Source organism: Ostrinia furnacalis, unplaced genomic scaffold (genome assembly GCF_004193835.3).
Source record: "Ostrinia furnacalis isolate ACB-3 unplaced genomic scaffold, ASM419383v2 OfSCF0117, whole genome shotgun sequence".
Classification (NCBI taxonomy): Eukaryota; Metazoa; Arthropoda; class Insecta; order Lepidoptera; family Crambidae; genus Ostrinia; species Ostrinia furnacalis.
The window spans coordinates 118522-132934 of record NW_021130356.1 but is presented as its reverse complement, the minus strand read 5'-3'; the positions used below and the strand labels follow the sequence as shown (position 1 = coordinate 132934).

Genomic DNA, 14413 nt, shown 5'->3' with positions numbered 1-14413 from the left:
CGTGTGTTTGCGAAATTTCAGCTTAATCGATTGCCTGGAAGTGGGTCTTAATTATTATTCAGCTTGCAAGATTCCACCCATACAAAATTAATATGAGCCAGTCACTGTAATATGACGTCACGCGCATAAAATGGCGAACAGGCCGCCGCCTGCACTTTTAAAATTCAATATCTTGGAAACTAATTGACGTATCGAAATAATTCTTTCACGTGTATTTTTTATTTTTAACTGAGAATACAGAAAGCTAAAAAACAAAATTAGTGAACATTCTTCATTGTGACATAAAATTATGTATAGCCTGACCAGGAACATAAAAACCCTCGCCATGTTGCGGAAAACTAATGGTACTAATTTCTTTTAATGGCAACAGTAACTGAAAACTTCATTGACATGTCACCTTGCATGTCAGTCTATTGCTGTCAAAGTGTAAACAAACTTTATTTTAAATGTGCGCAATGGGTTTTATGAATTAAATTGCTAAAATATTTTTATAGTCGTGAAAGAAAAGTGGTTCACAATGTGTTAAAGTATTTGTCGAAGAGAAATACTAAGGGTTTGGACAATATTTTCATTGAATAATGTTTCCGACAAAGGTTGTCAAATTGACTGACATGTTTATCGTATAGTACAGTCCACTATGAAAATTAGCTGTGGTTTGTTTCAACTACCTATTTTAAAAAAAATTGTCACTTTCTAAGTGTTGAATTTTATGGGATTGGGAAAGAAGTAGGTACCTACCGAGTTTGAAGCGTTCATGAGCAGACATTGCAGTTGAATATTCAAGTTCTGAATTTGATTATTGATGAATAATAAAATAAATTCTACAAGCTCGATTGATGGTTTCATTTAATTTATTTAAAGCTGGTTACCTATAATAATATTTTTTCGTTAATTTATGAAAATATCAAATTAGCCCGTAATCCTGAATCCTGATACATAAAGTTAGCCTATTAATTTAACACAGGTATGACTGTACTCAGTGTTGCACTATCAAATGCAATTGACGCGCCACTATGCCAGGGTTTTTATGTTCCTGGTCAGGCTATAAGTAAATAATAATAATGATTATTTACCTGAGTGCTTATGTTTTATTTTATTAAGTGAAATTAGAATAAAAAGGCTGGGTTAAAACACCATCAACACGTCAAAAATCTTTCAAACTCTATAAAAAAACACCGGTTAAGGTTAAAGTCGCGATTAAATTATGGGTGCAACTCAGCTTATTAAGTTCTTAACTGGGTCCAATTCTGATTGTAATTTTGAACTAAAAAAATTCATTATCTTTCAGTCAACTAAAGAAAATTTAATAGGAAATCCCAAACTTAAAATTACTGTAATATTTAAACAGACAAGTTTTTTATAATTCAATTTTTAGTCAGAAATAACTTGCAGAATCAACTCCGGAAACGAAACGCAAATGTCAAAATTGACATAAATAAATTGACAGCTGTCTTCAAGTCGGTGCAAAAACAGAACGCATTCATTTGCCAAAATATTTTGAAAAAATGCTCAAAAACTTATCCAAAAATACGGTATTGGCTTTGTGTATAACTGTTATTAGACCGTATTTCGCCCTAGGATACGCCAACATGTCGTCTGGATCTGGGAGTATCGACGCAGGTAAGTTAAATTGTCAAAGGAATATTCTACAATTCTACATTCACATTTGCCGAATGTTATTGTGCTTACCGCGTTAATACTCCCTAAAATTCTATTATTCTAACCTACTCACTTAACTTCTGTGCTATTTGACATTTATTGTGCCACATTAAATTTGTATTTTGAAATTATTACTTACCAGACTTTGAGACAAAACATTCAATTCTCATGTAAAGACAAAAGTAGCCTGTATATTATTCTGTGCCCTAACCATATAATTTTGTAACAATATAGCGTTTTCTACAACTACAGAAGATACTACAATGCTTAGATTGATATACTAAGTAGGTACCGTTGTAATTGGAACTCAAAATAAGTATTTTCATGTTTCAGATAAATATTCCGTAGCTTATGTGACGGTACCAAACACAGAAGTTGGAAAGACTATAGGCCACGGATTGGTGAAGAACAAATTGGCTGCCTGTGTGAACATCATACCACAAGTCACTTCTATTTACGAGTGGAAAGATGAGATCAATGAAGATAGTGAGGTAGTATCTCAAATAAATCACCATCCTAATGCAAGTGCCCTTAAAAGTCATGAGTGCTGGAATGACCTATCTAAATAGTCAAATCAAACTTTTAATTTTCTGAAAGATATTCTTTGCCATTATTCAAGTTACTATAAAAACATAATTTAATAATTTTACTATCTAAAGCTGGGTTGCCCCATGTTACTTTAACTTTAACAAACATCAAAAATATTATGTCAATCTCTATTCAAAAAACATTGGTTATTGACAACAGGTTAGGTGGTGCAACTCGGCCTTAATTATTGCAAAAATTATGGTCTCATATTCTGTACACTGTACTTAAATTACATTTCAAAGAGTCATAGGTTCTGTTCTCATGAAATAAATTGCAACTTCAGCTTAAAATTATGAAATTCTCTAATCTATTTCTCTTTCTCCCCAGGCATTGCTGATGATCAAAACAAGGACCACTCAAATGGACAAACTCACAGATTTCGTACGAGCCAATCATCCTTATGAAGTATGTGAAGTGATCTCATTGCCCATTAAGAATGGAAACCCACCATATTTGAAGTGGATCGGGGACTCTGTGCCAGAAAATTAAATTAAGACTATTTTATTTAGTGCTAAGTGTTGCTTTTGATTATAAAATGTTATTTATTACTATTACATTAAGTACATAATGTGCATTTATTATGTATGACGTGTCCTCAAAAAACTACGTGTAATATTACATACTCAAAATACACATCAGTTTTAGTAAATAAAATTATTTTAAAACACATTTTGTCTCAAATGATTCTAGCTAGACTAAGTCATAAATGTGTAAAAAAACTCAGTCTTACTTTTATTTTTTTTACAATACATAATTTCCATTAAGTAGTTTTACAATTTGATCTTTGAATGCCAGAATCGCCCCCTTTTGTCTGATTAGTAGCTTTTGTTGTACACTTCTACTGCAAACTTATAGGTACATCTCTGTTTCAACCAAAAGCCATCCTCTGCTGGAGAAAGGTTTCCCCAATCACGACTATGCAGTCTATTAAACATTTAAATCGACACCATCACGCACTTGCTCACTGTAAGTACTGCATTAAGTAGAACTATCCAATGCCTATTAACGCCCGTATTCACAAACATGACTAGCCAGCCGGACTCACCGGCTTTTACCCGTGGTCCCCACAACATGTCCCCCTGGTGGGTCCACGGGTAATTTTTTTTACCCGTTGTCCCACCGTTCTGAACAGTGTTTGCCAGTGGGTCTACGGGTAATTTGTTTTAACCATGGTCCCACCGCACTAAGTGGCAAACATTGCATGAAACCTAGGTATCTATAATATTATAAAAAAATCTATAATTAATTATAGTAAATAATTATAGGTAGGTACGGCACCATAGATTTATAAGACTTATGCCCGTTTTCACCATCAATCCCTAATTTTTAAGTGACCCCTGTGTAAACAAAATTCTTGTTATTTATTACTATAGGGGTCACTCAAAAATTAGTGATTGATGGTGAAAACAGGCCTTACACACTTACAACCCACATGTGTGATGTGAAGATATTATAAAAAATGTTCTTGCAATTATTAATTTCGATGTATCCTTTATTCTCAAATAAATATGAACTTAGGAATTAAGTGCGGTGGGACCATGGTTAAAATACACTTGCGAGCAAAAGTATGGAATCACTTACATGAAGTTGTTGCCACGCGATCTTGTGAACTAACGAATTTGTTAGTAACAAAAAAAGTGGCACCATTTTAAAGATTAAACTTTTAACTTTAAATTGATACCAAATTCATTGAAATCACACCAGTATTTAAAAAGATATCCCGGTTAATGTGAAGAAGTAAGGAAAAAGACATGTATCAACTGTTTGATACGTCGCGAGTTGCGGCCTATTTACCCCCTATAAAAGCACGTGTTTTCGGATTTTTGCTTTCACACGTTGATCCTTACACATCTCCGCTTCTTTTGCCATTTTACCTAGGATTCTACACCTTCAGAAGCAGCACAAATCGTTGCACTATTGCAAGAAGGGCTCAGCCAGAGGGCTGTCGCACGTCAGCTCCACATAAGCCAGTCTTGGGTTTCTAAAGTTTTAAGACGCTTTCAGGAGGCTGGTGGCTTTATCCCGAGACCAAGTTCTGAACAGCGCTGGTGCACATCGCAGAAGGATGACCGTTTTTTTCATGTCAAACTCTCTATGAAATCGTTATTTGACTGATATCGACGTCCAGCAAGAGCTCAGAAATGTTCGTTGGATAGCTGTTAGCGAGTGGACAGTTCGTCTAAGATATGAGCAATAGAATTTGACTCCAAAAAGGTCTGCCACAGGCTCGAAGCTGACGGCAAGTCACCGAGTAGCACGCTTTCAATTAGCTCGCACTTATTTTGATGGAAGGGCGAGTAATGGAGGCGAGTTTTGTTCTCCGATGAATGCAGACTGTGTTTGCAGTGCAGCAGACGAAGAGGTCGGGTCTATAGGCGGCCTGGGGAGAGATTTGTGCAGTGCTGGTTCGCTGAAACAGTGGCTTATAGGGGTGGCTTGCTCGACTTCCCATCGAGATGTGTACGAGCAAATTGAAAGCGTGCTTATCGGTGACCTGCCGTCAGTTTCGAGCCCGTGGCAGGTCTTTTTGGAGTCAAATTCTATTGCTTATATCTTAGACGAACTGCCCACTTGCTAACAGCTATCCTACGAACATTTCTGAGCTCTTGCTGGACGTCGATACCAGTTAAATGACGATTTTATAGAGAGGTTGACATGAAAAAACGGTCATCCCTCTGCGATGTGCACCAGCGCTGTTCAGAACTTGGTCTCGGGATAAAGCCACCAGTCTCCCGAAAGCGTCTTAAAACTTTCGAAACCCAGGACTGGCTTATGTGGCGCTGACGTGCGACAGCCCGCTGGCTGAGCTCTTCTTGCAATAGTGCAACGATTTGTGCTGCATCTGAAGGTGTAGAATCCCAGGTAAAGTGTCAAAAGAAGCGGAGATGTGTAAGGATCAACGTGTGAAAGCAAAAAATCCGAAAACACGTGCTTTTATAGGGGGTAAATAGGCCGCAACTCGCGACGTATCAAACAGTTGATACATGTCTTTTTCCTTACTTGTTCACATTAACCGGGATATCTTTTTAAATACTGGTGTGATTTCAATGAATTTGGTATCAATTTAAAGTTAAAAGTTTAATCTTTAAAATGGTGCCACTTTTTTGTTACTAACAAATTCGTTAGTACACAAGATCGCGTGGAAACAACTTCATGTAAGTGATTCCATACTTTTGCTCGCGAGTGTATATTACCCGTAGACCCACTGGCAAACACTGTTCAGAACGGTGGGACAACGGGTAAAAAAAATTACCCGTGGACCCACCAGGGGGACATGTTGGGGGGACCACGGGTAAAAGCCGTTAACTCACAGTGCGCGTGGACGCACAGGGTGACACACGAGCCAATCACAGAGCTCTATTCAACGCTGTGCGTTCGATTTGCTGCTTCACTTAAGCAAGCATCGTTGGTGAATACGGACGTAAGTTTTGTAAACTAATAATGATCCTTTGTACATAAACTACGACTTTTTGCATCAATCCAAATCCGATTAAAAGTCGAAGCACACTTATCAACTCGGAAATGGATCGAAACCGTATCAATTCGAGACGATCAGTATTTTTTGTATGATGTTCCGTACTCCAACGCACCCTTATCCGCACCGCAACGTAAACGCATCGCTTCGCGGCGAAAGGCGATACATGATACCTTTCCGGGATAATAAGTATGCTATGACCTTTAGTATCGCTCGATACAATCGTTTATTAAATTCTCACTAACAGCGATGCAATCACGCGGCTGTCAAACGCGCGTTTGTATCGCTGCAAAAAGTTGCAGTCTAGTAGAGCTATAATGCCCATTATTTGCCCATTTATTAACAATTCCCAAAACTGGTGTTCATTTAAATTACATTAGTTAACAAAAATAAAAGATAATATTTTGACGTGGTCATCACTTGAAGAATTCAGTCGAATTCGGTCGAATCTTCTCGTAGGTAAATCTATTAATAGAAATATAAAATTTATAAAACTATGTATATCAACAGCGCTCATGTAGTATAATCCATTAAACGTTAATTTCGATTAAACCGTGATATTTTCAAAGACAAACGAGTCTCTACGAGTGTTACTTGCATAGAAGAATCCTATAGGGGTTAGATGCTACGAAATTCGTAGTCACTTCCCGTAGTCGTCGTAGCGGATATTTGGTAGCAATTCGAAGCAAATTCGCTTCGCCGAAAAAAAGATAACTGCAAGTTTGTTTTTAAACAACCACTAAAATATTAGTATAGTTGTATGACTAAAACGTATGATGTTTAGTTAGTAACCTTTTAATCTAACGACCAATAAGTCATGAATTTTTATTGTACTAAACACTGATTCAAATAAAACTTAATATCTCCCTTTTGCTCGTAGTCATAAACAACAACATAGAAGATTTGCGTCATCATATTATAATGAACGTACCACACGTCCTTGACTCTAGAAACTCATATGCCTATCTACAATGGCTACATACATGTATGTATATTTATTTGAGTACATTCCGATAGCGCCATCTAGATTGCGAATTACTTTTCTTCAGGGTATTTTTTATACAATTACTCGATTCATGTTTTTATCTGATATTTTCTTTGAATGTACTCGTAACAGCAAATAAATTTGTTTACCCATTTTCCACATAAACGGTAAATACGACAAAGTTTAATAAAAAAGGGAAAAAAAAAGAAAGGATCACTTCGTAAGTCGGTCGCGCCGCCAGTTCGCATCCCCATTCCGTCGGCCAATCGTAGCGCGCGTAGCGACTACGAGTTTCGTAGCGACGACGCAGTCAGGTCGGCGTAGCGCTACGAACGGCGCGCTGAAGCTTCGACCTCCCGCGCGTCCACCGCCATCCCAGGATAGAGGAGCAAAGAAGTAATGGCTGTACGAGTGGTAGTCGACAGAAGATATGTTTCCTTGGCTCGGTGACGGGCAGCGTTGCCAGTTTTTTTTTTTCGCCAAGTCGGGACTTTGGTACTTTTTGAGTGAAAATAGCGGGATTCTTCCGTCAGAAGCGGGACATAGTAAAAAAACGTATAATAATCAAAGGTTTTCAAATATTTATCTTTTTATTTGACTTAAAATTACGTTTACGTGACAGTAGATAGCAAAAGTAGCTATAGAAAATGTATTTTAACAATAAAAATAATATTTTAAATCAGATTTAGTACGTACGCCACGTACGGTCGAGTTCTCTCCGAAAAGCGGGACCGAGCCTGTCCCGCGCGGGACATTTAAATTTGATTTAAAAATCGGGACGTCCCGCCAAAATCGGGACGTCTGGCAACGCTGGACGGGCCAGCCTCAGCGTAGAAGAGAAGAGAAGCTAGCATGAGCCGCACGGGTCGGTAGTGCGGCGGCGGCACGCGTGCGCGGATCGATCCGGCGGCATCGACCGCGCGGGGCGCGGCGGGACCAGCGAGCTCAGTCGCGCGCGGACCGGCGTGCGAGCGCCCGCGCCTTCGAAGTGCATGGCGCGCCTGACTGGATGCCTCGCGCCTTCGGGGAATGGCTTCGTCCGAGGAAGAGGCGACTACCGCGTCGATCCCTGAAGATGACTGCCTCAGTGTCCGAAAATGGTGGTGCTTCCTCCTGTCGTCGATCTTCACTTTCCTCGCGGGCCTGCTGGTGGTGCTGGTATGGCGCGCGTGCGCGTTCGTCTGCTGCCGCAAGGAGCCGGAGCTCGCGCCGAACGATCCCAAGCAGAAGGAGCAGAAGGCGGCGCGGCAGGGCAAACAGGAGTTCGAGGGCACCTTCATGACCGAGGCCAAGGACTGGGCCGGCGAACTCATCTCCGGTCAAACCACCACCGGACGAATACTGGTGAGTACCTCCACCTATTTTGGTCTTTGGTTATCACAAACCCCTGTAAAACCCAATAGTTCTAGTTAGTTGGTTAGCGGTAGCATCAGTTCGGTCACGTAAACACCGCCCTATCCACATGATTAGAATCAAACCTTGTTGCACGAACCTACCCTGTAGTGAGATAAATAGAAACGATCAATTAACTGTTTCAATTAAAAGATAGATGAGGGTATCCACCTCAGACCTATTACTCGATACCTACTTGATAACGTTCACGTAAAGAATCCATTTTAAGTGTAGCTGTCATCGAAATATCTACGATCAAGTAAAAAAATTCCATTAAAATAACCCTCTATCTCCATTGCGCAAGCCAAACATAAGGCGGAGTCTAAACGACTACCACGTATACAGTACTAAGAAAACACATTAAAAACGTTTCTACATTCCCGTCATGCCACGTTGAGAGCTAATTCATCATAGCAAACCCCTACAATACGATGTTCCTGTTCCACCTACGCTATAATGTAAACATAGCTTTTTTTGTGGGACATTTAATTTGCGAGCACTTTCGCAGATTTGACACTTGGGAAAGAGGGTAAGGCGGTGACGTCAGTCGTGGTCATCCACCCTGCCATGATATTTGGGCACATTCCTCTGACGTCACACAGTGCCCTGTGGTTCATCATAATTTTGTCTTCCATGATATTTCATGCGCTACCCTCATTCAATTGAGTATACTGCTGCATTCTATAATTCTAGATTAGAAGTATTCTAGAATACTTACTGACTTATGTACCTACCTAGTTGTAATAGATTCGATTATAAAAGAAAAATGTATACCTAGCCTGTACAAAAATAATTCGATTTTCTTAGTATTGACTAGTACGAATACCTTACTATCGGGTGTAATTATGTGGGTGGTAAGGTAATGCCTACCGCCTACAAATTATCCATACGAATTAATAATTAGAGACTAGATTTCATTGTAGTTCTGTATGTAATGTTTTTGTTGCTGTATCATTTTCAACCACAAAATGTAACCAAATGCAACTTAATTAGTGTCTGTCGTATATTTATAGGGATAAAAATAATGAGTTAAATTTTTATTTCGGGTTTAAACATACAATTAATTAATATTATCTTCATCGCTATTCTATAGAACCATGTTAATACATATTAAATCATATTTATTTATTTACATTTTATAGGCACAAAACATTCGTTATAAATCAATTCAACAATTGAGATTAGAACTTGCTCGTATTAATACGTTCGTGGCATCAAACCTAAGGCTGAGTTGCACCACCTTATTTCAACCGTGACTATAACTTATAAGCATCGGTGTTTTTGTATGGAGGTTGACAGACTTGACGTTTGTTAAAGTTAAAATAAGATGGTATAACCCAGCCTACAATATTACTTTAACCAAGTAGTCTATAGCGTTCCGATTGGACGTTGGATAGAGAATATAACCCTCCAAAGGCACTCGGAGGATTGGTTCATCCCAAGAACCAGGGGAATTGGAGAAATGAAGAAATAAAATGATGATGCTATTTTATCGCAGGGTTGTTGCTAGGCCGAGGTTTTCTGGAAACCAAAGGGCATTTAGGTAGTCGTTTGCTTAGTTGTGTCTGTTTTAATGTAACAATTATCATAATAAATAAGGGTCACGTACTTTAAATAGGTACCTACTATAGAATATAAACAGGTTATACTAATAAATAATATTTTACTGTTTGATTGTTATACTCGTAGAAAGAATGAAAAATCATATTACTGTAATATAACGCGACACACGACATACGGTATTATCTTGTCTCATTTTGGTGCTGAAAAGCATGTTAGAATCAAAATCTTCAAATGACAAAACGTGAATTCATAAAAAATACTTAACATCGCCTCAATTTATAACCAAAAAACAACAGAAGCATCTAGATTTTAAACAATTAACTCCAGTTTGTAAAGTTTCCTCTAAATAGCCGTATGAGTTTATTACATAACTGAAAGTATAAATATTATTTCTATTTAAAAAAGCTTTCTCAAGAATTCTTTCCTTCGTTATAACACCAAAGTCAAGTTCAACGAAAGATCGCATCGCATACATTACTCCTCATCAAACACGAACAGTCGCAGTCACCAAGCGCAGCTTGTGAAACCATTACGAAAACCCTAATCGAATCGACTTCAAACCAATACCAATCTAATCCTCACCACCAAAACAACGCGGCGGGATTACCGCCCGCCCATCCGATATCGCTCGCTGGGCGGCGCGGACCGTGACCCACTTCCGTATCGATGTACTACCCCACCCCTCGTTCAAGTACGTCCCCCTTGTTACCATTGATTTGCTACGTGAATGATAGCACGCTGCACCCTCAATTTTAATACCTACACCCATAACAACTAGGCTTAAGTTACAATGCGCTTGATATCCTGTAATTCTCATCTCGTAGAGGTCAGCTGAATACCTGGAAATGCTACTACAGTTTGTTAGTAAATAAACTCTCAATTTCAGTTACACATTCAATGTACAGATTTTACTATAAAGTTTACTATTTACTGCTCATTCAATGGGTTTTATACACTGTAAAAGCTTTACGATAATATTGATATTTATTTTACTGGATGCTTTTAAACCAAACAGTCAGTAGGACCGATGCCAACTATTCAACTAATTTAACTACGATTTTGTAAATCTGATCTTTTGTTTTAAAATATACCTACCTTATACCGTTGATTGTATTGTACAATTAAGAAAACTCCATAATAATGTTAATAATTCCGAACTTCTTCTCATCATCTACTTCTTCTTGTCATAGCAATTTAAATTTAAAAATAAAGTTTTAATGACACGATCAAACCAACATTTGTGTGTTAGTTAATAACAATACCTAAGTAGGTAGGTAAACATCTATATGAGTTTTATGTACTGTGCGTATAGTGTTCACAGTAAAACCAATAAAATTCAGCCAGCCAAATAATACACAACAGATAATACATAATAGTAGTATAAAATACATATACATAAATGACGCTTACATTATTGTCGAACCTAGACCACAATGTAATGTAACATATTTTATAGCCCTAGATATAAATCACCAGGCCAGGTGGCATCGTCAAAATTTTCCTTTAATCCAATTTTCCACGATATTTTCATGAATCACACAATTTTATCACCTACTATTATCATGGAAAGATCTAGCATTCCATAAAATCTGCACAAAGCAAACTGCATCCTAAATATATTACCTCAAGAACCTAATTCCCACGAATAACGTGGGTTCATAAAATTTATATGCATGGAATTGAATTACATTTTAACCAGAGTAGTGTCGCGGTGGAATGGGACCGTTTATTGCCCCATTTTGTCGGGTTCGCAGCTTAATGGGTGCACCAGTGCGATGGATTAGACGCCAATTGAATATACAGGGTGTAAAGAATATTTGTACCTATGCATTTTGTGTAAACGCTGCCGCTTGAAGCCAAGAAAAAAACATTGAAATAATTCAGTCAAATTTTATTTCAGTCAAGAGACGGGACTTAATTAGCGAGACATGTTAGATGTTATTATGGTTTGATCACAGCTCAATGAATTCACATACGTAACAAGAAAAAGCAAAAAGCTTATATTTCCATTTTTCATGAACACTAATGAAACCATGACGTTATTGTTTACCATTCCTGGCCAAAATCAATAGGTAATAGGAAAACGATGATAACATGTCAATATTATTGATTGAAAATTAATGTGCTAACTTTCTTTTGGCATGATTGAAAAATTAGGATATAATAATAAGATTTAAAGACATGTTCTAGACCATTTATCTAGCAAAATGTTTCATTATTATCTATTTTGATTGTAAACATGCAGGATCTTGTCTTGTCACTGCCTTCTTATTAATTTGTTAAAAGTATCCACTTTTAATAATATCAAAATGACCTAGCGACTGAGCGCAAATAAAAAGTTTTATTTATTAATAGACACCTAACAGGTAATTTCTGATTTAAAAAAGTGTAAGATCCTTATCTTTTTGTTAATGTTTTTGTGACAGATCTCGATATTATTACTATGTATACTCTTACGATCAAAGCAAACCACGGGTATTCGGAATAATCGAAAACCCGGATAATCTATTACAAAGTCAAATCAAACAATAATTAACTTTTTATCATAGTAGAAAGAGTTTTACATACATGTTTTAAACCATTGGGTTGGCCATTCGTTTTAACAATGAACCAAGACACCGTTGTACCGTGTGTTACGGTGGCCGTATTGATGGGTTGTTCTGGCCTGGCCCTAAATCGGTAATTAGAGCCGTCCGGAAGAATGAGCCCGGATAATCGGATATCCGGATAATCGATGTTCGGATTAGAATTTTGCAAATGTAAAGAATCCTCTCTAAGCATATTCTTCCTTACGTCTTCACGATATCAGCACAGATGCAGTTAAAACTTTAAGCCTCTGAAGTCTGAACTGCCGAATGGTATACATTTTTCACCAAGCACTATTGTCCTAGTTGGTGTACTGCGCACTTCCAACGGGTCCCAAGTGGTTCGCGTGCCGTTGAAAAGTTAATAATTACATTACATTTTCACGGTCTGTACACACAAAATGCCAGTGCCTTCTGCACTAGCTTTTGCTACCAATGAGCTTTTAAAAGCATCAGCGACTTTTGAAAAGCGGTGAGCTTTGGCGGAAAAAGTACTAAGTAAAGGTAAAAGCAAAAGCGCTTGACAACATTATGTGTTGTAGATATAATTAATTTAACAATAAGAAATAAAAAAAAAAAAAAACAAAAATCAAAATCAAAAATGTTTTATTCGTTAATAAACCAACTTTTACAAAAATTGTGGTGACACAGTACCTAGTAAGTAAAAGTATACCTGTATCAAGTAGTCACCGCCCATTCAGACAGTGCTAGTTTTGGGTAAGATTAAATATAGTAAGAATATAGACACACTAGCTTTCCGCCCGCGACTTCGCCCGCGTGGATTTTTGTCTGTCACAGAAAAACTTTATCGCGCGCGTCCCTGTTTCAAAAACCGGGATAAAAACTATCCTATGTTCTTTCTCGGGACTCAAACTATCTCTATGCCAAATTTCATCAAAATCGGTTGCGACGTTTAAGCGGGAAAGCGTAACAGACAGACAGACAGAGTTACTTTCGCATGTATAATATTAGTTGGGATACTCGTTTTAAAGTTTAAAGTTCACACAATAAAAGTTCGCCTTATTGCGCCAATTTATGTGGCAATTAGAATAAATTGAGTTTTTAAAAATACGATTGTGGACGGAGCACGGAGTTTGTTAGAATCTCAGTTAGAATGAATAACCTGTATGCAAAAAAATACTTAAAAATAAAAAAAAACTTATATTAGGTTGATGATAAACTGAAATTAGAATACAATATTTTCTAACATTTAACTAAAAAAATACAACCCAATGCCCTATGCCCTAGTTATCACACAGTGTGTCATCATCATACCTACAGCGTATCAAGCATTTTCCTTGTTTATCTTATTCAACCTATTTAAATACATTTAAAATGGCCTTGCCCCACTTAGTTCCAGGTTTCAAATCTCCCACCGTATGTAAAATAGATTCCGATGTAAGTTTAAGGTTCCATTTTGGTCTATTTCATATCTACCCTCTATCTGGCGTAACCTTGCTTCCTTTCCGATACGGACCTGGAACTTCGAAATAGCTACAGACCTACATTTCAAAGGTCAGACAGCCTTCAGGTACAAAAGTGGAAATGGAACGTTTCAACCTACATTCCAGAATAGAAAGGCTTTAACAATTCAGCGGACATCGAACGTGTTAATGGAATCATTGTGTTTGAGATGTCAAAGAAAATATTTAAGCCTTTGATAATAATATTATTGTTTTTCGAATAAGGAGTATTTTTGGATCAGGGTTCGTTTGACTGTGTTTCTTAATTCACAAAGCTAGCTACAATTTGGAAAGAATCGATTAATTTTAAATTTCTACAAACACCAACTACCTAGGTAACTAAATATCTATTTATTAAGGGAAGGAGGCATGAGATAGGTCCTAAAAAATTAGAACTCGACATCTGTTACAGGTCTTGTTAATTTTAAGTTACGAGGTATAACAGGTTGGTTCTACAACCTGTTAGAACAGGGCGCACGCATCCATCGTATTGCGCACTTTACCCTTATTCAAATAAAGGTAGATATATTACCACTTTGTTTACTTTTAAAAAAGAATCCTAATTTTCAATATGGTAATACTTAAAGATATCGTGGTCACTTATTTATATTTTTTTACTTATCTATGCCATCTTACAACTTTTCAACGTCATTTGTCACTGTCAGGTAATGTCAAAGTCAACCAAACGGTTTTGGTGTGAAAA

The 14413-nt window shown here is 37.4% G+C and overlaps 2 protein-coding genes across 17 annotated transcripts in view; both read left to right on the top strand.

Annotated features, from left to right (window-relative positions):
- The first annotated feature begins 1436 nt into the window (after window positions 1–1436).
- LOC114352328 (protein CutA homolog) lies at window positions 1437–2835 on the top strand. The gene is made up of 3 exons (XM_028303921.1): window positions 1437–1620; window positions 1993–2150; window positions 2575–2835. Exons 1-3 carry the CDS (start codon window positions 1506–1508, stop codon window positions 2734–2736), a joined length of 435 nt encoding a protein of 144 aa, XP_028159722.1. The 5' UTR covers window positions 1437–1505; the 3' UTR covers window positions 2737–2835.
- A 4696-nt stretch (window positions 2836–7531) lies between these two features.
- slo (calcium-activated potassium channel slo) overlaps window positions 7532–14413 on the top strand; it is a 113371-nt gene continuing 106489 nt past the window's right edge. For all 16 annotated transcript variants that reach the window (XM_028303804.1, XM_028303896.1, XM_028303866.1 and 13 more), the window contains exon 1: window positions 7532–8051. In XM_028303804.1, the coding sequence (XP_028159605.1) occupies window positions 7737–8051 (315 nt within the window). In that variant the 5' untranslated portion in view covers window positions 7532–7736. The remainder of the gene's footprint in view (window positions 8052–14413) is intronic.

Bases quoted from the DNA above. Each gene is read 5' to 3' on its own strand.
- LOC114352328 (XM_028303921.1), top strand. From the start codon at position 1,506: ATGCTCAAAAACTTATCCAAAAATACGGTATTGGCTTTGTGTATAACT. The intron at 1,621-1,992 runs GTAAGTTAAATT...TTCATGTTTCAG, and splicing joins ATCTGGGAGTATCGACGCAG to ATAAATATTCCGTAGCTTAT. The intron at 2,151-2,574 runs GTAGTATCTCAA...CTTTCTCCCCAG, and splicing joins AGATCAATGAAGATAGTGAG to GCATTGCTGATGATCAAAAC.